The sequence below is a fragment of the Lissotriton helveticus genome, chromosome 9 (genome assembly GCF_964261635.1).
Source record: "Lissotriton helveticus chromosome 9, aLisHel1.1, whole genome shotgun sequence".
Lineage (NCBI taxonomy): Eukaryota > Metazoa > Chordata > Amphibia > Caudata > Salamandridae > Lissotriton > Lissotriton helveticus.
Genome location: NC_136070.1, coordinates 933,876,930 through 933,899,675, shown reverse-complemented (window position 1 = coordinate 933,899,675; position 22,746 = coordinate 933,876,930). Strand labels below are relative to the sequence as shown.

The 22,746-nt window shown below is 42.6% G+C and overlaps 1 protein-coding gene across 1 annotated transcript in view; it reads left to right on the top strand.

The window, feature by feature from the left end:
- NPRL2 (NPR2 like, GATOR1 complex subunit) overlaps positions 1–22,746 on the top strand; it is a 141,442-nt gene that overhangs the window by 59,073 nt on the left and 59,623 nt on the right. The window contains exons 8-10 of the mRNA XM_078661150.1: positions 8,872–8,908; positions 10,948–11,041; positions 13,526–13,643. Of these exons, the coding sequence (XP_078517276.1) occupies positions 8,872–8,908; positions 10,948–11,041; positions 13,526–13,643 (249 nt within the window). The remainder of the gene's footprint in view (positions 1–8,871; positions 8,909–10,947; positions 11,042–13,525; positions 13,644–22,746) is intronic.

Sequence of the window (22,746 nt, the reverse complement as noted above, 5' to 3'; positions counted from 1 at the left end):
GTACCGCAGATGTAACTTTAGGTGCCTTTTTAGGTCGAGCATTCGAGACCTCTCATATATACTGTACTATATACTATGTGTAAACAGAAAAGTAACAATATGCAGCAGACCCGCTGTTAGCCTCCGGCAGCAGAGAGGCAATAGATTGTATAGGCATGGAGCCTGGGATGTGTCCCCTTCACGGAGATCTGGTATATGGCTGTCAGTAGTTGAGGGACAAGCGAAGAAATGTGGGGGCGATATTCTAGGTTAAAGGTTGCTGTGTTGGCGCTCGGGGGTCGGTGGGGGTGGTGTGTGTGTGTGGGGGGGGAGGGTGCGATGTCCATCCGTTCAGGGTCTGACAGTTTTTCTACTAATTAGGCTGATGAGATAGCTGGCGTGTTCAAGCGCCAGGTATACATCTCTTCCCCCTGGAGACACGCCAATCTGGGCCTTTTCTCTGCTTAAACACCCGCCCATCCACTGACTCTTCCTCCTGTCCCTTTAATCTCGGCTGACACTTCCACCCGTCCCTTTACGCTCCGCTGACACTTCCACCCATTCCTTTAATCTCTGCTGACACTTCCATCCGGTCATTTGCTCTCCCCTGACACTTCCACCCGACCATTTACTCTCTGCTGACACTGTCGCCCGTTCCTTTAATCTCTGCTAACACTTCCACCCGTCCCTTTACTCTCTGCTGACACTGCCGCCCATTCCTTTAATCTCTGCTAACACTTCCATCCGTCCCTTTACTCTCTGCTGACACTTCCACAATCTCTTTTCTCTCTGCTGACACTTCCACCTGTCCCTTTTATCTCTGCTAACACTTCCTCCCATTACTTTACTCTTTGCTGACACTTCCACCCGTCCCTTTACTCTCTGCTGACACTTCCACCCTTCCCTTTACTCTCTGCTGACACTTCCACAATACCTTTTCTCTCTGCTGACACTTCCACCTGTCCCTTTAATCTCTGCTGATACTTCCGCCAATTACTTTGCTCTTTGCTGATACTTCCACCCGTTCCTTTACTCTCTGCTGACACTTCCACAATCCCTTTTCTCTCTGCTGACACTTCCACCCGTCCCTTTACTCTCTGCTGACACTTCCACCCATCCCTTTACTCTCCTCTGACACTTCCACCCGTCACTTTAATCTCTGCTGACACTTTTACCCTTCCCTGTACGTTCCGGAAGTGATACCCAGTAGATAAACTGAGGCCAGCAGGCTCGACTTCTTTTATTAATTATTAATGGCGTGATGTAAGGTGTACGCTCTTGAAGCCCCCCCCATAAAGTTCTTCTCTTCTGCTGTAGACCTACCTAAGAGAGTGTTTTTCAACTATTAATCCAATTCTTAGGTCTCATGTTACCCTAAATCTCTTGATTCTACTAAAAGTATACATATATATATTATACCTCCTTATAGGAGTTTTGAAGTGGATATCTACATTTCTAGGTCTCTTATTGTGCCCTTCACACATTTTTTCCTGCCCATCACAGCATACAGCAAGGGGCAGTGGGTCAGCTCTCTTCCGCCATTGGCTGACTTCCCTGTGAATAACAATAATAATAATCCACATTGGTAAAGCGCAAACAATCACCCGTAAGGGTCTCTAGGCGCTGGGGGCCGTCGGGAAGATTAAGCAAGCTATTGTCCAGAGTCACATGGTGCTGGACTAACCTGCCGCCGGAGCTGGGGATCGAACCGTGATCCCTAGATTCCAGCGTCAGTCACCCTGGCCGCGGCGCCACACCTCTGAATGACTGTGTGCGGCCCTTTCAAAGGACACACCAACACACAACATAGTCCTTCAAAGTTCCACAGACAATAGCTATGAGTACTTTTTAGAGATTTTTTTCTTTTAGATAAAGTTTGTGCAGCTTCTCCAACAATAACGTTTTTCAAAAACAATAGCAAAACAAAACAAGTATTGGGAATGCAATAGGTCTCGCCTTTGATTAAGTTAAAACCATTTGCTTTGCTAATGGTATTTTATAGAAAAGCAAATGGCTTTAACTTAATGAAAGGCGAGACCTATTGCATTTTTAATGCTTGTTCTTTTCTTTTCACCTTTACTACATAGCATCCGCGAAATATTCTACTAGTAAAGCATTGGCAAAGCCAATAGGTCACAAAGGCACGACCAATTGGCTTTGCCAGTGCTTGTTTTCAAAGCGAAGGGTGCTTCACACCAAGGCTAGAATACCTCAGTTTCCAGGGCTTCCTTCGAAGAGGTTTAGACTTAAATCACTGGTCATCTTTGTGAAGCATAGGATGGTATCCGTGGCTTGTGGGCAGTTAGGTACAGAAAATATGTGAAGGTTCTTTGGCTTCTCTGTATATAGTTGGCCATTTTATGATGTCCATGACATGCTGTTTCTTTTTTCAGGTTACTAACTACTACTATAATACACTGTTTTTCAGCTTGGTGTTCGATGCATTAATGTGGCTAAGTTTGACTCAAATTGATAGGTCTCCTTTAAATTCATTATTTTGAAAACGATCTACCGGGTTTCAGTGTCTTAGGCATGAATGGTTTCATGAGCTCTGTAAGTCTCCTCAAATAATGTAGATTTCGCCACTGGACAGGCTAGTGCTGATAATTAGTTTCTACATTTAGCTTAATTTTTTCACTATTGCTCATTAGGTCGAGCTGGCGTTGGAGCGCGAAGCGCTTTAGGTCGAGCTGGCGTTGGAGCGCGAAGCGCTCCCGCCAGCAAGACTATAGTCACCTTCCTCCCTGTCAAGGGAGTAACAGCTGTGAACGAGCCCGATACAGACCTGGGCACGAGCCGACCCAGGTCTGTGAACGCGCTTCAAGGTTGAGCAGCTTGTGCACATTTGTTGGACGTCAGGCGCTGCAAGCCCGCCAGACCAATTATCCCAGCATGAAACTCTACTTCCTGAGGCGCCACAAGACCAATTATCCCAGCAGGAGTCTCCACTTCCTCAGGCGCCGCAACAATTATCACAGCATGAGACCCACTTATCACAGCATGTCAACAGGCGCCCCAGGCTGCTGGAGCACTCAACTATAATTAATGTGCAGTTGAGTGCTCCAGCAGCGTGGAGCGGCTCTCTGCATGCTGTGATATTTATCACTTTGGGGCCTCATGCTGTGATAATTAGGGCGGCATGCTCTATTTGCAGCACTGAACATTTTCAAAGAAGGCATTGGAGACACTCACCCTCACTAACCCTCACGCCCTCACTCGCCCTCACACCCCCTGACCCCTCACACACCTCCACCCTCACACCCCCTCACTCTCACACACCCTCACATACCCTCACACACCCTCACTCACCCTCACTCACCCTCACACACCCTCACACACCCTCTCACCCTCACACCCCCTCACCTTCACACCCCCTCACCCTCACTCACCCCCTCACCCTCACACCCCCTCACCCTCGCACTGCCTCACCCTAACACTGCCTCACCTTCACACCCCCTCACCCCCTCACACCCCCTCACCCTCACACCCCCTCACCCTCACACACTCACCCTCACACACTCACCCTCACACACTCTCACCCTCACACCCCTCACATACCCTCACTCACCCTCACTCACCCTCACTCACCCTCACACACCCTCACACCCTCACCCTCACACACCCTCACCCTCACACACCCTCACCCCCCTCACTAGCATAACAAAACATAGCATAGCATAACGAAACACAGCATAGCATAACAAACAAAAGCATAGGATAGCAAAAGCACAGCATAACAAAACAAAGCATAGGATAGCAAAACACAACAAAACATAGCATAGCATAGCAAAACACAACAAAGCATAGCATAACAAAACACAACAAAACACCATAGCAAAACAAAACAAAGCATAGCAAAACAAAGCATATCATAGCAAAACAACAAAACATAGCATAACACAACAAAACATAGCAGAACAAAACATAGCAGAACAAATCATAGCATAACAAAACATAGCATAACAAAACATAGCATAACAAAACATAGCATAACAAAACATAGCATAACACAGCAAACCATAGAATGGCATAACAAAACATAGAATGGCATAACATAACAAAGAATAGCAAAACACAACATAGCATAGTAAAACAAAACAAACCATAGCATAACATAACAAAGAATAGCAAAACAAAACATAGCATAGTGAAATAAAACAAAACATAGCATAGCATAACATAACACAACAAAACAGCAGAACAAAACAGCAGAACATAACAAAACATAGCAAAACAAAGCATAGGATAGCAAAACAAAACATAGCATAGCAAAACATAGCATATCCTAGTAAAACAACAAAACATAGCTTAACATAACACAACAAACCATAGCAGAGCAAAACATAGCATAACAAAACATAGCATAACAAAACATAGCATAACACATCATAGCATAACAAAACATAGCATAACAAAACATAGCATAACAAAACAGCAGAACATAACAAAATATAGCATAACACAGCAAAACATAGAATAGCATAACAAAACAAACCATAGCATAACATAGAATAGCATAACAAAACAAAACAACATAACAAAGAATAGCAAAACAAAACATAGCATAGTAAAACAAAACAAACCATAACATAACACAACAAAACAGCAGAACAAAACAGCAGAACATAACAAAACATAGCAAAACAAAGCATAGGATAGCATAGCAAAACATAACTTAAAACAAAACATAGCATAGCAAAACATAGAATAGCATAGCATAGCAAAACATAGAATAACATAACACAACAAAACAGCAGAACAAAACAGCAGAACATAAAACATAGCAAAACAAAGCATAGGATAGCAAAACAAAACATAGCCTAGCAAAACATAGCATATCATAGTAAAACAACAAAACATAGCATAACAAAACACAGCAAAGCATAACACAGCAAAGCATAGGATAGCAAAACACAGCAAAGCATAGGATAGCAAAACACAGCAAAGCATAGGATAGCAAAACACAGCAAAGCATAGGATAGCAAAACACAGCAAAGCATAGGATAGCAAAACACAGCAAAGCGTAGGATAGCAAAACACAGCAAAGCATAGGATAGCAAAACACAGCATAACATAGCGCAACATAGCATAACATAGCGCGCAACATAGCGCATAACATAGCGCATAACATAGCGCATAACATAGCGCATAACATAGCGCATAACATAGCGCATAACATAGCGCATAACATAGCGCATAACATAGCGCATAGCGCATAACATAGCCCATAGTGCATAACATAGCGCATAGCGCATAACATAGCGCATAGCGCATAACATAGCGCAACACATAGCGCATAACATAGTGCATAACATAGCGCATAACATAGCACATAGCATAGCGCATAACATAGCGCATAACATAGCGCATAGCATAGCGCATAACATAGCGCATAACAGCGCATAACAGCGCATAACATAGCGCATAACATAGCGCATAACATAGCGCATAACATAGCGCATAGCATAGCGCATAACATAGCGCATAGCATAGCGCATAGCATAGCGCATAACATAGCGCATAACATAGCGCATAACATAGCGCATAACATAGCGCATAACATAGCACAACATAGCGCATAACATAGCACAACATAGCGCATAACATAGCGCATAACATAGCGCATAGCATAGCGCATAGCATAGCGCATAGCATAGCGCATAACATAGCACATAACATAGCGCATAACATAGCACAACATAGCGCATAACATAGCGCAACATAGCGCATAACATAGCGCATAACATAGCGCATAGCATAGCGCATAACATAGCGCATAACATAGCGCATAACATAGCGCATAGCGCATAACATAGCGCAACACATAGCGCATAGCGCATAACATAGCGCATAACATAGCGCATAGCGCATAGCGCATAGTGCATAACATAGCGCATAGCGCATAACATAGCGCATAACATAGCGCATAACATAGCGCATAGCGTATACCATAGCGCAACATAGCGCATAGCGCATAGCGCATAACATAGCGCATAGCGCATAACATAGCGCATAACATAGCGCAACATAGTGCATAGCGCATAACATAGCGCATAGCGCATAACATAGCGCATAACATAGCTCATAACATAGCGCATAGCGTATAACATAGCGCATAACATAGCGCATAACATAGCGCATAGCGCATAACCTAACCTAACCAAGCATAGCGCATAACCTAACCAAGCATAGCGCATAACCTAACCAAGCATAGCGCATAACCTAACCTAACCAAGCATAGCGCATAACCTAACCAAGCATAGCACATAACCTAACGTAACCAAGCATAGCGCATAACCTAACCTAACCAAGCATAGCGCATAACCTAACCTAACAAAGCATAGCGCATAACCTAACCAAGCATAGCGCATAACCTAACCAAGCATAGCGCATAACCTAACCAAGCATAGAGCATAGCCTAACCAAGCATAGAGCATAGCCTAACCAAGCATAGAGCATAGCCTAACCAAGCATAGAGCATAGCCTAACCAAGCATAGAGCATAGCCTAACCAAGCATAGCATAGCCTAACCAAGCATAGCATAGCTTAACAAAACACAACAAAACATAGCATAACATAGCAAAACATAGCATAGCTTAACAAAACACAACAAAACATAGCATAACAAAACAAAACAAAACATAGCATAACAAAACAAAACATATCATAGCCTAGCAAAACATAGCATAGCATACCAAACACAACAAAACATAGCATAGCATAACAAAACATAGCAAAACAAAGCATAACACACACCACGCACACACAACCACACACAACTATCTATCTATCGCCCTCACTCTGTCTGTCTATCTATCGCCCTCACTCTATCTGTCTATCTATCGCCCTCACTCTATCTATCGCCTTCACTCTATCTATCGCCCTCACTCTATCTATCGCCCTCACTCTATCTATCGCCCTCACTCTATCTATCGCCCTCACTCTATCTATCGCCCTCACTCTATCTATCTATCGCCCTCACTCTATCTATCTATCGCCCTCACTATCTATCTATCGCCCTCACTATCTATCTATCGCCCTCACTCTATCTATCGCCCTCACGCTATCTATCTATCGCCCTCACTCTATCTACCTATCGCCCTCACTCTATCTACCTATCGCCCTCACTCTATCTACCTATCTATCGCCCTCATTCTATCTATTTATTTAGATACTGATCGCCATCACTCTATCTATCTGTCTAGCTATCTATCGCCCTCACTCCTATCTATCACCCTCCCTCTATCTATCTATCGCCCTCACTCTATCTATCTATCCCACTCACTCTATCTATCGCATCACCACAGCATCACTCAGCACCACCACAGCATCACTAAGGGGCACAACAACATCACTATGCGCTACCACAGGATCATTGAATGCCACAGCATCACTAGTCGCCACCACAACATCACTCAGCGCCACCACAGCATCAATCTGTGCAACCATTCAACAACAACTGGGTCAAATATGATCTCTCAATGTTTCAAGCTTTATTACAAATGTCACAAAAAGAGGTTAGTATTTCACTTCTGTTCTTGGATTTTCGTCACAATAAAATACACTGAACATATTCTTCACAAAAGTTATTTACAAAAGTGAAAGCTATTGCCATTATAAATTACAATAACTTTTATTTAAGTATTAATTATTAAAAAAATTCAAAGCCATTGTTATTTGTAATATCAATACATCTAAGTCACGTGAATACAACACATATTGCATTACAAATGCTATAGGTGTCACAAGTTATAACTATTGGCATTGTAAATGACAAAACTATTATTTTTGCTATTTTCAAAACCAACACATATATAAAAAATGTGTCATTTACAATACCAATAGCTCAAACTTTCCTAATGCGAGACCTTATGCATTGCAAATGCTTGTTTTTAAATTGAGTCTCTGTTAGTGCTTTTGCCAGTGCCTCATCTTCCCAATTCGAAGGAGGAGGCTGCATAACCTGAATGTAAAATGATATGTGCATTCATACCGTGAGCATATCAGTAATAACAGGACTACAGTGAACCCTCTGTGTGCATTGCATGCAAAGTCAGTGGAAACTCAGCACTTGGTACTTACAATATGATAATGTATTCACATGCTATCAGAGTTAATAGGAAGTAACATCCTTCATGTTTTGTGGCAGAAAAGTTCCAATTTTGAAAAGACCAAAGCAGCTTCCATGCTTTCACCTCTAATTTTTTGTTGGGAAAAAGCTACCAGTTGCTTTTGGTAAGCATTAACATGTTGATCCTAATGCTAGAGTTGATGTCCGGATCATCAGACCATTATTGCAGAGACTCTCATCTGAGGCTATTTTTATCCTAGTTACACTAGCCCCGGTGGGACACTGCTTTGATAGTTGTCATGTTATTGGTGACCTATACCTGAGATGTGCAAGAAGATGAATACATTCGACTTACCAAAGTAAATGGTGCCAATGAATCCTCGGGAAACTTAATTAATAGTTTACCTATACCTCTTAGTATTAGCAACTCTCTCTGTAAGCTGTTTTCTTAAGGGCATTAATGCTCCCCGTACAACACAGACGCCGGTCTATGGCAGGTGGGACTTGAGCCCTGTGAACTGGTATGTGGAAAGGTTAACAGTAGTCCTCAAACAGCATCCAAAAAACCCTTTAAAGTATTTTCGTTTATAAGCTGCATAGTCAGGATGTGTACATTCTCCACGGTTGTTCATGAGAGAAATACATTTTATTAGCATCCTTAGAACGGTGGACCTACTTCTTTTGTAAGACGTACACTGCATCTTCTTGGTTAGAGTTAGATAACAGTTTTGTGTTTCCTATTGGATGGAATCTCTGAAATAAAAAAAACGGCACGTTGATGCAAGAGTCTAAACACTGCTGACAGTCTCTTGTTTTTGTAGGTACTATGGAGTGGTGACCTTGGTGTCAATACTGCAGGTGAGCATTATGGGATATAACCTCTGTGCGAATATTTTGGCCTTTTAGGTGCTGCGGAACTGACTGCGCAAAGCCTATGAATGGCCCCTTCTTCAAATGGCTCGCTTGAGAAAACGTTCCTCCTGCTAAATGCTAATTTTGAGACCTGAGGAATACTTAGGCAGTGTGACCCTGTGAGTTGGGTCTGTTCTTTCCTAATTTGTATAAGAAATTGATGGTTGCAGGACATATTCCCATGGCCAAAATATCGGCCTCTACGTATGTTGTGACCATGATCTGGACTCCGAAATACTGTCAAGATAATTGTGATTTTTTTTTAATTATTAACTAGTCTATGGTGACATTCTGTGGGTCAATATTATTGTCATGGTATATGTGTGGGTGATATTTCATCCACGATAATGTGGTAAAACTCTGAAATTAATATGTTGCGTTGCTTAACTACATTGATGAATGGGAGATCACTCCCTTCCAAATCATCCAAAACAAACTGACAATCACAACTCATTAAACAAGATGGCGTCTATCCCCTTTGACCATAGTAAGCATAGAAACAGATCATGTATTTCATCAGTTTGCCTTAGCAGTACTGATTAAAATTGGAAAAGATATATTTGCAGTACCAATTAGGATTCTGCTCTTCAAGGTAGAAAGCATGTAAGCCACTCAGCTGCACTACCATCCCAAGCACCTAAAAGTCCCCTATTTTATTTTTAGAAAGAATCACAGCCATACCTTTAAGTTTGATGTTCTAGTAACTAACAATTTCTACAAAATATTTCTCGAACGAGGTATACAAAAGCTAAGTAGCAGTTGAAAATGTTTACGGTTACAAATCACCATAAAAAGACCTACGTTTTAACAGACTAAAAATGTTGGTGGAATAGTGTTAGCATATATAATTTGTCCTCATGGAAAATAGACAATTTATGTCCGTATTTAGAAGAAAATGATTTCAATATTTAAGTTCAGAAAAGACCTAATTATTTTGCCTCAGTGGGTTGTAAAAATGCACAGGCAGAATTGGCGCTAACCAGAGTTTAAAGTAAAGCCTCAAGAAAGTGCTGTGATGGGCATTTTGGCACAGAAATTAACAGATGGCTTCAATCAGTGCAAAAAGGCAAATTATTAAAATTGATATAAAATATTTTAAACTGTTCCGCATATTTTAAAACCACGGCTGAATAAAGATAAATTAAATCTCATGATGATCGGCAAAATGCGAGGGGGCAGCATAGCTCAAAGTACGTATGCAGTTGAGGCATGTGCCAAAATATATCTTCCTATAAGAACATCAGAATCTTATGTTGCTAGCAGTTTAACACCAAAACACAGCCAATTTACATATTAAACAATAGCTTATCACTGCTAAGCAAACATTCCTCATTCCACCTCTTTTGCTAAATAATCGGTCTAATTTGCTCATAGATTGAATAAATCGTATGGTCACAACAGCAGATTCTCCTCTCATACTAAAAATGATCACATGGCAGCACGTTCTGCTACCATATTGGTAAAAACAATTATGAAACCAATATTTGCGTTTATTCGACAAGGGAGTGTACATTCATAGTAAACGAATGTTTAGACCCAATCTACATGCTCCTGAGTTAGACTTATTACACCATTTTGGCAATAGATCATTAGAGGAAAATTGACCAAAACGTAATTGTAATAGACCTATTTTAAAATGGCCCTTGAACGCCTCTGGGAAATAGCTTTGTGGTTGGAGGCGTGTATATGGATTAAGTGTGAGCCAAGCATAGCTCCTTTTGCTGAATCTTTGTTTTTGGAGCAGTTTTACTTGAAGGACTTGTAGACACCATTGGGTAGCTTCTCTCCTTTGAGTTTTGGGTCAGGTTGGATTACCTGGTTTAGCATGAGGACCTTGATTGTGTTCGCTTTGGGGCACAGGAAGGGTCCCTTTTTTTGACGATCCGTGTTTGTTATAGTTATTGAAAGCTGTTTTCAAATGTAGTTTCCATTTATTGTTCACTAATCTACTACCCTTTTTTCTCTCTTCTTATTTACTCTTCCAGTACTCCAATGTATACTGTACCACACCTCTGGTTCAGGATCTTGTAGATGACAAATGTTTGCAGGAGGAGTGCCTACCGTATGTTACAAAGCCAGGTAGGATCACCACAAGCAGAGACGGAAGAGGAAAGTTGGAAAGCAGATTTGCTGTAATTGTGATGGTCATTGGGGGATTGGTACAGAAAATGATTGATGCTTTCTTCTGTAATGGTCTCTTTGCACTCTTGATAGGTAAAGTGTTAATGTGGTTGGGTTTGTCTGTCTAATAAGTGGCTGTGGTATTGCCTTCATTGACTATGGATAACAAGCCTAAGGTAATGTTTAGTGTGGCTTGTGGCACATTAAGTCTAACTAAATGAAGACTGAGTTGTGTAGTTTATTCTGATTCATTGGATGGCAAAACTGCTATTATATTGGGTTTGTCCTGTGAATAATCATGCAGAGGTATTGAAGCTGGTTCTTATTCAATGCACAATTCTTTATTTGTGATGTTGCGTCTAGTTGGGTGGAGAGCAACACTTATGTTATGTAGGTGCTTCTGACGCAATGAATAACAAGACTGTTTTGCTCTCTGTGGTTAAAGTGCGGCTGGATTATATGCTGTCCTTGTGGGTCTTTCATATGTCTTGGGGACTCTTTGACCTACTTAGTGCTTATCCACCAGGAATAGGGCCCATCCAAACCTGCAAACAAAACATGAAATGTCTACAACTATTATATATTCATGAAGTCATTAGCAAATAGGTGAGCGGGACATAATTTCAGATACAGAATTAAAACACAGAATTTTGTACAACTTGCATCTATCGGGCAGGATCGCATCCAAGCTCTGCGGAATGGAGTCAGTGTCAGTCATTTGGTTGTGCTGGCATTCTTGGGATCACACCTAGGCAACACACCAAAAATGGCTTGGAAAAGGTAATTTCCAGGTTGTGACAGTATCAAGTATGAGTCCTACCGCCCTCTCTAACAAGCAGGCTAAGACAGAATTTAACATTGAGTTACAGGGATAATAACCATACAATATCAAAGCCAAAGGAGGTTAAAAGTAGGGGTGTGCGTAGTTCGCGAAGTAGGGCTACGCGTAGCTACGCAAAGTGCACTTCGCACTACGCGAGCTATGCGTAGCACTACGCGAACTGCGTAGTAGCATATTCGCACTGTGCAAGATGTCGTTTTCAATGATTGCACAGTGCGGACAAGCATCCGGCACTGTGCAGTCATTGAAAACGGCATCTTGCACAGTGCGAGCTGTACTTTTCTGCTGCTCGAGTAGATTTTTACTCGAGCTGCAGCTTTCTCAATGCAGACTGGTAGCTTCTCATTGCGAGCGGTCGCGAGCATGCGCGACCACTCGCAATGAGAAACCTGACCTCCCCGCGTTGAGAATCTCGCCGGGAGGTTTATTTTCCATGCTCGCGATCGGCAACTTGATGTTGCTGATCGCGAACAAGGAAAAAGTCTTGCAAGGATGTCATTTTGCTTGCTCACGGTCGCCTATTTTGTCCTAATAATCCCTCACATAAATATCGTCTCTTTGGGTGTGGATTTTGGATTATTAATTCCAGTGTTGCAATATTTTTGTAAACAATGTTCAGGGCGCTATATTAGTCCCATATTCTGACCACAATATTCTGGTATTACACGAATGGGCATTACTTTTGCCATCACCTTGTTTTGACATGTTCTCATATGTTCAGAATGGAGGAAGTTGGACGTAAGAGGAGACAGAACATGTTACTCACATGTTGAAGTAACTTCTATCCCCTTAGTGCCACCTTGAGCTTGGTCCAACTAAAAGTATCCTAAATATCTGTGGTTGATGGGGATCTTAGCGATGATTCACACAAATAGTGTATAAAAGACCAGCTGTAGATGAGGACTTCATGCTGTTTTTGTATTTCTGCATGTACACATTGTGTGTAAATGTGTCTTTTTCTTTTTCCACATTTGAATGGAGGGCTGCTTAGAAATGAAAATGCAGCAATTCTTACTACTGGAGAGTAGTGATTCTTCCCTGCATTTCCAGTTTGAGGCAGGGAACACAACTTTGGGTCCCACAATGGTAATCCCTGTATAGCAGTAGTGATCTATTTGTTTCTCATGTCTTTGTGAAGTTGTGGTAATAAAGTGACTTCCACCATTTACACGTTCAACGTGGTTACTGTAATTGCTTCCAGCATTAGCTGTATGTATGTAACTTTGTTAATGTAGCGACTTTCAACACTACCCTTGTGTATTTGCCTGGGATAATATAGGTGGTTGTAGCATTGCTGGTCTGAAGGAGGCGGTAGTAATGTTGTTATTTTTAAGCATTTTTTATCTGCAACAGACTGTTGTACTGTAATGAGTTGCAGGAGTACTTGTCCACATGAGGATGTAATTGGTTTTAGCATGTCATGCCTGCCTAAGGCTGTGGCACCGTAGCTGGTTCCAGAATAGCTCATCAGTGTGAGGCGGTTGTCTTGAAGATGTTTCTAGCTCTTCAGGCTGCTTCAGTCAATATCAATGTAATTAGTCAGCTCTGCCAGTATTTTGCTTTCATTGGCCGTAACTTTTATCATCCTCTCTTTCCCCAAGGTCACAAACGAGCCAGTCTCCGTGATGTCTTCCAACTCTACTGCGGGCTGAGCCCTGGAACCACAGTGCGGGACCTCATCTGCCGCTATACCCAACAGCTGCAAAGAGTGGATGAAAGGTCAGGCTCAAAGTTTAATGTACATTTAGAAGGATAAGGCAGCACTAATTGTCCTCTTTCTTGACTTTACTGCTGGAAATGTAGCGTTGCCAAAATGCATTCCTCCATGCTGGCTTTTCAAGCAATGTCATTGACTAGCTGTAGCCGTCACTTTCTGCAGCAGAAACTCAATCGATTTTTGTGTTACATTTAAAACAGTAAGTGTAAGTGCAGGAAGCTGGCTCTTTATATGATATACCAAAAGAGGTATATTGTGTAAAGAGTCCAGGTATTCCCCTATGAGTGGATAGGGCTCGCTCTAGCAATCCCAAGGTGCTCTTCTAGGGGCTACTGTGGTCAATTAGCCGTAGGCTTATCAGAGAGGAATGCAGTGGCGGCTGGTGAAATTTGAAAGTGGTGCGGCAGAAACTGATAATCATACTGTAACCTAGTGAGCAAGCGTAGCGAGCGAGCCCGAACCCCCTAAGGAGGGTTCGGGGGGAATTCCCCCGGAGAAAATTTTGAAAAAATGTTGAAAAAATGGTGCATTTTCAAGCAAATTTGAGAAAGCAGGAAGGTTAATAAAGCAAATGTGAAAGTGCAGGTATTACATTATTAAAGAGCTGTCATATAACATAGGTAGCTGCTTATTCAGTATAACTACAGAGCTTTATAACAGACTTCAAGATACAATAGATCGATCAAAATTGCATGGTTTGAAAGGCCGAACCAATTGGCTTTGCCATGGCATAGCTTGTTCATTATTTTCACCTACAGCAGCCATCAGCAAAAACATTCCTGAGCGGAGTACATATACTAGTATAAAATAGTATCTCAAGGTATATTTCGTAAACATAAATCAGAAGTGTTGCAACTTCTGATATAAAACATTCCAGCTGAGTTTTTAGCATTAGCTTAGTATTTTTCACAATACGTTTTCTAAAACTACCGTATCCATAGTGCCATTAGGCCCGGCCTGTCCACCTTTAAAAACATAATAGACCAAAACATAGCATTACAAATAAATAACACCTGCAGCATAACACACTTAAAAATTACATAACATCAGAGCTGTTGCGCAGCACTAGAGACAGAGAACTTAGGGGATCAAAAGTGTTGCTGGCACAGCCTAAGATTGCTCCCATGCACGATGCACCGCCACCACCACCAATTACAGCACGACGTCACGCCTGCACAGTGCACACACCCTGGCCTGCATATGAGCCTGCCTTTATTATTTCCTCCTGGAAATCGCTGGGCTCACAAAGATGTATGCAGGCTGTACAAATTAAGCACCGGTAAAAAATGCACCTATTACTATACTGAGTATAAATATTAATTTCGTGGCATCACATGTTGCATATAAAGGTAGTGCTGCCACTTACAAATGAGGGTGTCTGTCTGCTTCGGAGGAAGCGCCTTGAGCGGAAACTTTGGCACTATGAGAGCCCGAGAGGCATTACTGAAGAGCCCCATCATGACTTTCATCTGGCGTCTTGACAAAATTATTCCACACCACAACCAGTGTCTCGCAGAGAATGCCATGATTTGCAGTGGGTGGGTGTGATATTGTATTGTACACTACTACGACGCCGTTATTATTATGATGAGGGTCATAGACAGTAGTTTGGGGTAGTAGTAGTACAAGCAAGCGCTATCTCAGTAACAGACTGTACACATCTGTGCCCTCTCCGGACTCATAATGACCGCTAAAGTGTATACTGTTGAAGTACTTGGTTGCCGAGTTCACAAGGACAATAAAAAAAAGCGCAAATAAAGAAAATTGAAGAGAAAGTAATATTGCATACGTATAAAAAGGACATTGTTTTTGTCAGTCTCCACATTTTTCCCTGCCTGATTTTGTTGATGTTAAAAGAGTGTACACTATGCTTCTACTAAACAGTGGCATAGCACATGTGATAGCATTCAGATAGATGACAGACAGAAGGTGAAATGCAATTACAAATGCTACAGAGGGTTTTGCGCCTAGGAGTCCCAGAGGGATAGGGCGGTTTGGGCATAGTTTTATCTATGAATTGGTGAGGTGATTGTTTATAGGTGGTAAGGGGAGCAGTATTTGACAGTCTTTTGTTGTGATTGCGCTATTTTACCTAAATGACAAGGTCCTAACACGTTTCTGATTTACGCTTGTTGAGCCACAACTAACAGGATTATTCGTATCTGAGTTTGTATAGCCTTCCAACTTTTCATGCTATTTATCCCTGTTTGAAGCACTAGAAAAAATATTAATTATGTGGCTCCTATCCAAAATGAATCACTTCAGTCATAACCGCCCATTTCTCATGTAATGTGTGACACCTTCAGCTAGTACTGGCTTTTACTTCAAGACCACTACTTGTGCTGGGATTTTCTTTAACCTACACTTACAATGTTACAAAAAAAAGGAAAGTCCCATAAAGTAACAGGCAGTTGGTTGAAAAGTCATGACTTACTGATAAGACGTTACATGGAAATACTTGGCAGCACGGTTTATGGTGCTACGAACCAGCAAATTGGTGATTGCAAACGCTGGATACAACTAAAGATAATAATGTTTCTACGAATTTTGCGTCCCCTCCAAAAACATACACTGTATGCAGGGCCGGGTCCTGCCGGTGCTAAGCAGGTGCGGAGAAGAATCCTATTAGGCTCTCCAATGTTTGCCTTCACCCTCAGGGTGAAAATAAAAATCTTCACTCTGCAGCAGTACCATCCTTCACAGGCTTTGATATAACTTATAAGAGACTCGTTTTACTTTTTTCACAGTCTCATGTCAGAATTGAAGCTTTTTCAATATTATATACAACGAAGCAGTAGTAGTTGCTAATTTATTTTATGCAACTAACAACCATTGACAAAGCCAACAGTCCTGGCTTGTTGTAGGAGTAATGTTACTTGTTTTATATATCTGGATGCAATGACAAAAGCAACAAAATACAAGTCAGGCAGCGCAGCACACTATGCTAAACACCGATTTTTAGCTTACGTGTTTTAAAGCAGTTGTAAGGCACGGCCACTGGCCAGGCCCCTTTGAGAGAGACCCCCCCCCCGCCAACAGTTTTTTCATCCCACTTAAAGCCCTGACTGACTGTATGGTACCTGCATTTCTATCGCGTTTTCCCCCCACCTGACTGTGTGGGTCTGAAACAACAAAATACACTCTGGGCCTCTGGCGCTGCTCAGTGAAAGTTCCACCCCGTCGTTACTTGGTCCATCCGTACCCCAGGCAGGCAGGACTCAGTCAGACTCCAAACTGCCTGCACCATTCCCGGGGACGATCGCCGCTTTACTGGGGATTCTTGGACCATTTTCCTCATGAACCATATTCAGTGATGGCCAGTGTGCAAACAAAATAATCCTTGTTGAAATTTGGATTCTGCAGCTCTCAAACCGTGACTAATATTGTGCACAATTAAAGCGCTAGGAAACATTGAAGGCTCACTTGCTGTTAAAAGACCTGCAGTCACACTGCTAAATAACAGTACTTGAACAACAGTCCATAAGAGTAGCACTGCCACTTACTAGCTCTGAGTAGCTGCATGACGCCCCTCTGAGAGCAGCGCGAAGATGGCGCTGCGTTATCACCAATAGCAGCAGACAGCCCTACACGCCTCAGTGGGCATGCTTTCCTCGTGAAAGTTGAAGTGTTTATTCAGTAAGCAAGGTGCATGCCACGTTTTTGGGTGCCAATTTTTTCTAAAGAATTGTATTTTCGAAAAAAAAATCTCGTGCATATTTAAAAGCAGATTTTATATATTTTTTTAATTTGCACTAGAGCTGATTTTGGATGAGAGTGCTTCTGCAGATGTGTCACAGAGAGGAACGAGGCTTTGAATTGCGCATGCAGATAAAAAGGAAGAAAGGGTGTTTTCGTTTGAGGAAGAACAGTTTCATGTAACATTAAAAAAAACTTCTTTTAGATCCAAATAGAAATGGGATGGTGTCACTGAGACTATTTGCATTAATAGTAGTGAGCTGCTGCTGTGCTACAATATTGAAAACACACATCACTATCCCGGAATAGTATATGTAAACACACTTCGAATTCAGCCCAGAAGGGTTTGAGATTTATGGCCTATAAATCACTCTCAGACCTTGCAGCCAGCAGGGAACCTGGTGGGCCTTCGTTGCCTGAATACAGACATGTGATGTGACCTGCTTTATGTCGTACATGCATGTTTACAACAAATGCCTAAACCAGATGAGCTATCCTGCTCGGATTCGTAGCCATGACATGCCGGTTTAGCACCACACTCTGCAACAGGCATGTAAACGCTCTGAGCTGGCTTATGAAGATTAAACCGGGGGGAGGGGGGGACTTGCTGATTACAAACAGATCTCCGCAGTTCTTTACCACTTATTTTTCCAAAGAGCCCTCGCTGCGTGGCGGTGTACTGTCAGCTTCCTTCTACCCGAGCCCACACCCCTCCCCTCCCTCTTAGTTCAAGCTGTATTCTCTGTAGTAGCCCCCACCTTCTCGTCTCATCCAGCACAACGTTAGATTCGGATTAAAGTGCCCTACAATACTGGTAACACAGGCCCCTCTGTGTGCTTCTAAGAATTTTCCAAAAGTATGCGCACTAAATTAACAAGAATGGACGAGCAGTTAGCACCTCGAAGCTGCAGCGCACAGGGTGCGATCAGGGAGCCTGGAGATTACAAATATATACATAAAATAAACTTACCGTAACCGTCCGTAGAGACTCCATCCCGATTCCCGCCGTCCTGGTTCAAGTCCTGCACGTCATCAGGAAGGCGGCGCAGCAGGCAGCCTCCCTCTCCACTGCCGCGTTTTTCATTGGTGCGGCCGGCTGCCCCAGGCTACGTCATTTTCTCTCTGTATGCTGCTGCTGCAGCATACAGAGAGAACAGGGGAGAGTTACTCGAGGGCAGGGGGGAGTGGCTTGGGGGAGTGGCTTTCCCACTGTTGGTAATACTGTCAGTTTGGGCGGCCTCAGGCTGCCCAAACAGTCAGTATTAACAACAGTGGGCAAGCCACTCCCCCAAGCCACTCCCCCCTGCCCTCGAGTAACACCCACTCTAAACCAGGAAGTTCTGCTTTCTCCCCGAGGGAGAAGGCAGAAACAATGGTAGTTAATAACTACCATTTGTTTCTGCCTTCTCGCACGGCGAGAAAGCAGGGGGGGCGGCGCCCAAACGCCCCCATGGAGGATCCGCCACTGGAGGAATGTTAGACATTTGCAAAATATACACAGTCAATAAATGATGCACACAACTCAATAAGGAGATCCAAACCAATTTATAAAAATAAAATATGTTTATTTATGTTTAGGCACCTGAATCAATACGATCAGGTAAGTACATTTTGTAAGAGAAATACTTTGTTTAAAAAAAGTTGACACTGCATTTTTCAGAAGCTGCAATGTTATCCTATAGGAGGAAAAACAAGTACGGCATTAAGGTAGAGTACAGCGACTTATGAGACCAATCTCCTGCACTTAAGGTGCATAAGGGGCAAGGTCCAGGGCAGCACCAGAAGGTCACCTCCAGCGGCATTAGGGTGGCCAGGTGCAGTGGTGCAGTACAGCTTCCGGTGCCCAATGTTAGTCAATTGGGATTGGTCTGCTTGAAAAGAGGCTGCAGGTTTGGACTGGGAGGCCAGTCGGGCTGAACCAACCAGAGGGTTCAAGTCTTGCGATGCTAGGGGACTTGGGGACACTGGTGGTCCTCTCCTTCTCGAGCCGGGGCAGCCGGGTGCAGAGGGTCTTTGCGGTGTCAAGTTTCTTCGTCCTGGAGCAATCGTGGTTGAGGGGGCCTGCACACAGAGACTGCAGGCGGCATCGGAGACTTCACAAGGGGCGGATCCTAAGGGCTTGGGGACCAAGATCACATCGTTGGCTCACTTCGACTCGGGCTGGGGCGCTCGGTGTAGTGGTGCTTGGGGGCTTTGGGTTTTGGCAGGTCTAAAGTCCTCACTGTTTCTTCTTGTGGTGCCTGCAGTACGCAAAAGAGCAGCTCTGCTGCTCCACTGGAGTCTCTGGGTCTTTGTTGAAGGCAGGGAGCCCTCCCAGGTTTTGGGAGGCACAACAGCTTGCAGACCGCGATGACTTTGGCGCAAATTCGACAGGAACAGCAGACAGGCGAGAAGGTTGGGGCCACGTGTGGTACTCCTATGTCAATCTTTGCTTTCACAGCTCTTCAGTGCTTTCCTGGCTCTTTAGTGTCCTTCTTCGTAGGTCAACAGGATATGCCAGGGGATCCTCCAAGAAGTGAATTTAGGGGTGTTAGGGAGTGTAGGATAGTAGCCAATTGGCTACTTATCCCAGGGTTCACCACACCATCTTTATGAACACTTCCTGTAGGAAATGGGCATAACCCTGTTGCAGAGTTCCTAAGTTTGACATCACCATGATGGCTAACCTTGAAAAGTCGCCTCCACATCCAGTAGCTCACCTTAGGGGTGATACTAGCCTGAGGGTGGACACACCTTTTTGACTAATAATTTTCCCACCTGTCCAGGATCCAAAGGGCTCTGGACAGAGGGGGGTGGTTTCCTCTCCTGTGAGAGAAGCCAGATTCGCATACCAAAGGTGGTGGGCTCTTTCAAGCTCCCCTGCCTTAGAATGCTAATTGCAATTTTCCTATTACCTTGACCGGAGTATCTGGATTTCATTAAAGACACAGAGGCTAACATTATGCATTATTCCTTTAATGCAACATCAAGCAGCCATTTTAAAGTTAATACATCACAAAGCAAAGCTCTAGAATAGAATACTCGTATGTTACAATGGCAACCAACAAGGCTAGATAGATCTGCCTCTTTGAATGCAATGAAAGTCGTACTTCAAATATTCTTGAAAAATATAAGCTTCTTCTTTAGGAACTGATGAATTCCAAAGGAACAAAAGGTACGATGCAGAGACTTGTTTGGAGGGAAGAGGAGGAAATCTTACTACTCCAGGTGAGATCCTGCATCCTGTGGAGGAACCAATTACGTTGAATTATCTGAAAAAGGATAAATTATTGAAAATAATTTGCACTAATAATCCCTTTGAAAAGGGAGAAAATTAACAATATTAAATAGAGCAATAAAAAGGCATTATACAATTATATAACTGAGATGTTTCCTCACTATACATCCCCTTTTTTATTCTTAATTTCAAACAAATGCAACAAAGTAAATTACAATAAATTAATAACGTGCTATCATAAGAGTCTACTCCTGAGAGGGAAGGGTTGGGATAATGTTATCCTCCATGTCTTTAATGAAATCCAGATTTTCTGGTCATGGTAATAGGAGAATCACAATTTCATTACAAGACCGGAGGCTACCATTATGCATGTTGGTAGTCTAGTAAAACTACATCAGACGTGTGTTCCACAGGTTTGCATTAGTGTTTTGCAAAAGTATAGACACTGGACCAGTCGGCCGCCTTAGAAATATCATCTAACTTACCTCCTTTCTAAAAAGATTGGCTAGCCATAGCGCCTCTTAAAGAGTGTGCTTGAAATCTTTGGAGGTCAACGCCTCCCATTCGCATAGCTAGTTTAAACCATCTAGCTATAGAGGAGGAGGAGACAGGTTTGAAGGGTTTAACAAAAGAAATAAGAAGCTGCTTTACACCAGCAGTGCGATGTTTGTTTATCCTTGCGTCATACTCCTTCATACAGTCTACAACTCACAACTTTGGCAAGCATTAAATCTAGGGAGAAAAATAATGTCAGACATGGTTTTAGTTCTTTTGATAATTTCAAATCTGACAACGAAGGCGTCATATGATCTATTGGTTATTTCCAGTGCTTTGACATCTGAAACCCTACGACGGGATATTAGACATAGGAGAGAAGCTAGTTTAATAGAACGTTTTTTATTATCTAGCAGGTTATTATTGGGCCAGTTACAAAATAGGTCAAGTAATAATTTTATGTCCCATAGTGTTTCGTATTTAGGTTTAGGAGGTCTCTGCATATTATTGAATTCTTACCAATAGATCTACCATTTAAAAGGGAGTGACCCGCAGAAATGGCTGATCTATAGCAGTTAATTGATCTATAGGTAAGGCCTCTTTCAAATTGTTCAACAAGAAAGTTTGCTACATGTACGATAGGACCCTCCACGGAATCCAGGTTCCTTTCCAAGCACCAACAAACCCATCTTTTTCATATACCATTGTATCTATAGTGTGTACCGGGGGCTCAGGATTCTTGGAGGAGAGAAGAAGCCTATGCCGAAAGGTCAGAGATTTCATTGGCTCGCCTGACACTTTCCAGGGAAGAAGGTCCAAAGTTCCGCCCTGGAGAAGAGGATGATCCAAACCGTCTATGTGTCTTAGGAGGCCTGGTGAGGATGGGAGAAGAAAGGGTATTTCGTAAGCTAAGTCCAAGGTCGTTGGAAATCAAGGTTGGGACGGCCAGAAGGCTGTTATTAGTCCCATAAAATATCTTGGATTGTCGATGTGAGGAGGCCCAGGAGTCTGGCTAGTTCCTCTTAAGGTTAACAGATCGAGTTTCAGAACATGACGTATCTCTTTTCGAATCTTGGATATCTTTTTCGGGGGAAGTAACAGCATAGACTTCCTGGTGTTACTGTGAAGCCCAGGAACTCTAGAGACCTCGAGGGAGTCATGATTGATTTTTCTTTGTTTATAATAAAACCTGTACTCTCTAGTAAGTTTACAGTAGTATTCAAGTCTTTCAGAATTTGAGAATGTTCTTGAGACATGAGGAGAATGTTGTCTAGATCGATTATAAGGCAGATACCTCTTTCCATCAGAACTGAGGCAATTGGCCTCATGACTTTGGTGAAACACCAGGGGGCAGAGGATAGACTGAAGGGAAGGGCTTGGAACTGGTATAGGTGATTGTTCCATGCAAATTGGAAAAAAGGACCGTTATTCTCACGCCATTGGAATTGTAAAGTAGGCATCCTTTAGGTCTAGTTTCACTAACCAGTCTTTTTCTAAAAGTATGTCCCTGAGGAGATGGATACCTTTCATCTTGAAAGGTCTGTAGGTGAGAGATTTGTTCACTTCTCTGAGATTTATTACCGGTCTCCTCCTTTTGTTTTTCTTCTCCATCAGAAAAATATTGTTCAGGAAATTTAGGCATTCCCAGGGGACCTTTCACCAACATAGAGTTTATTTACTCTGCTACAATAAAACAT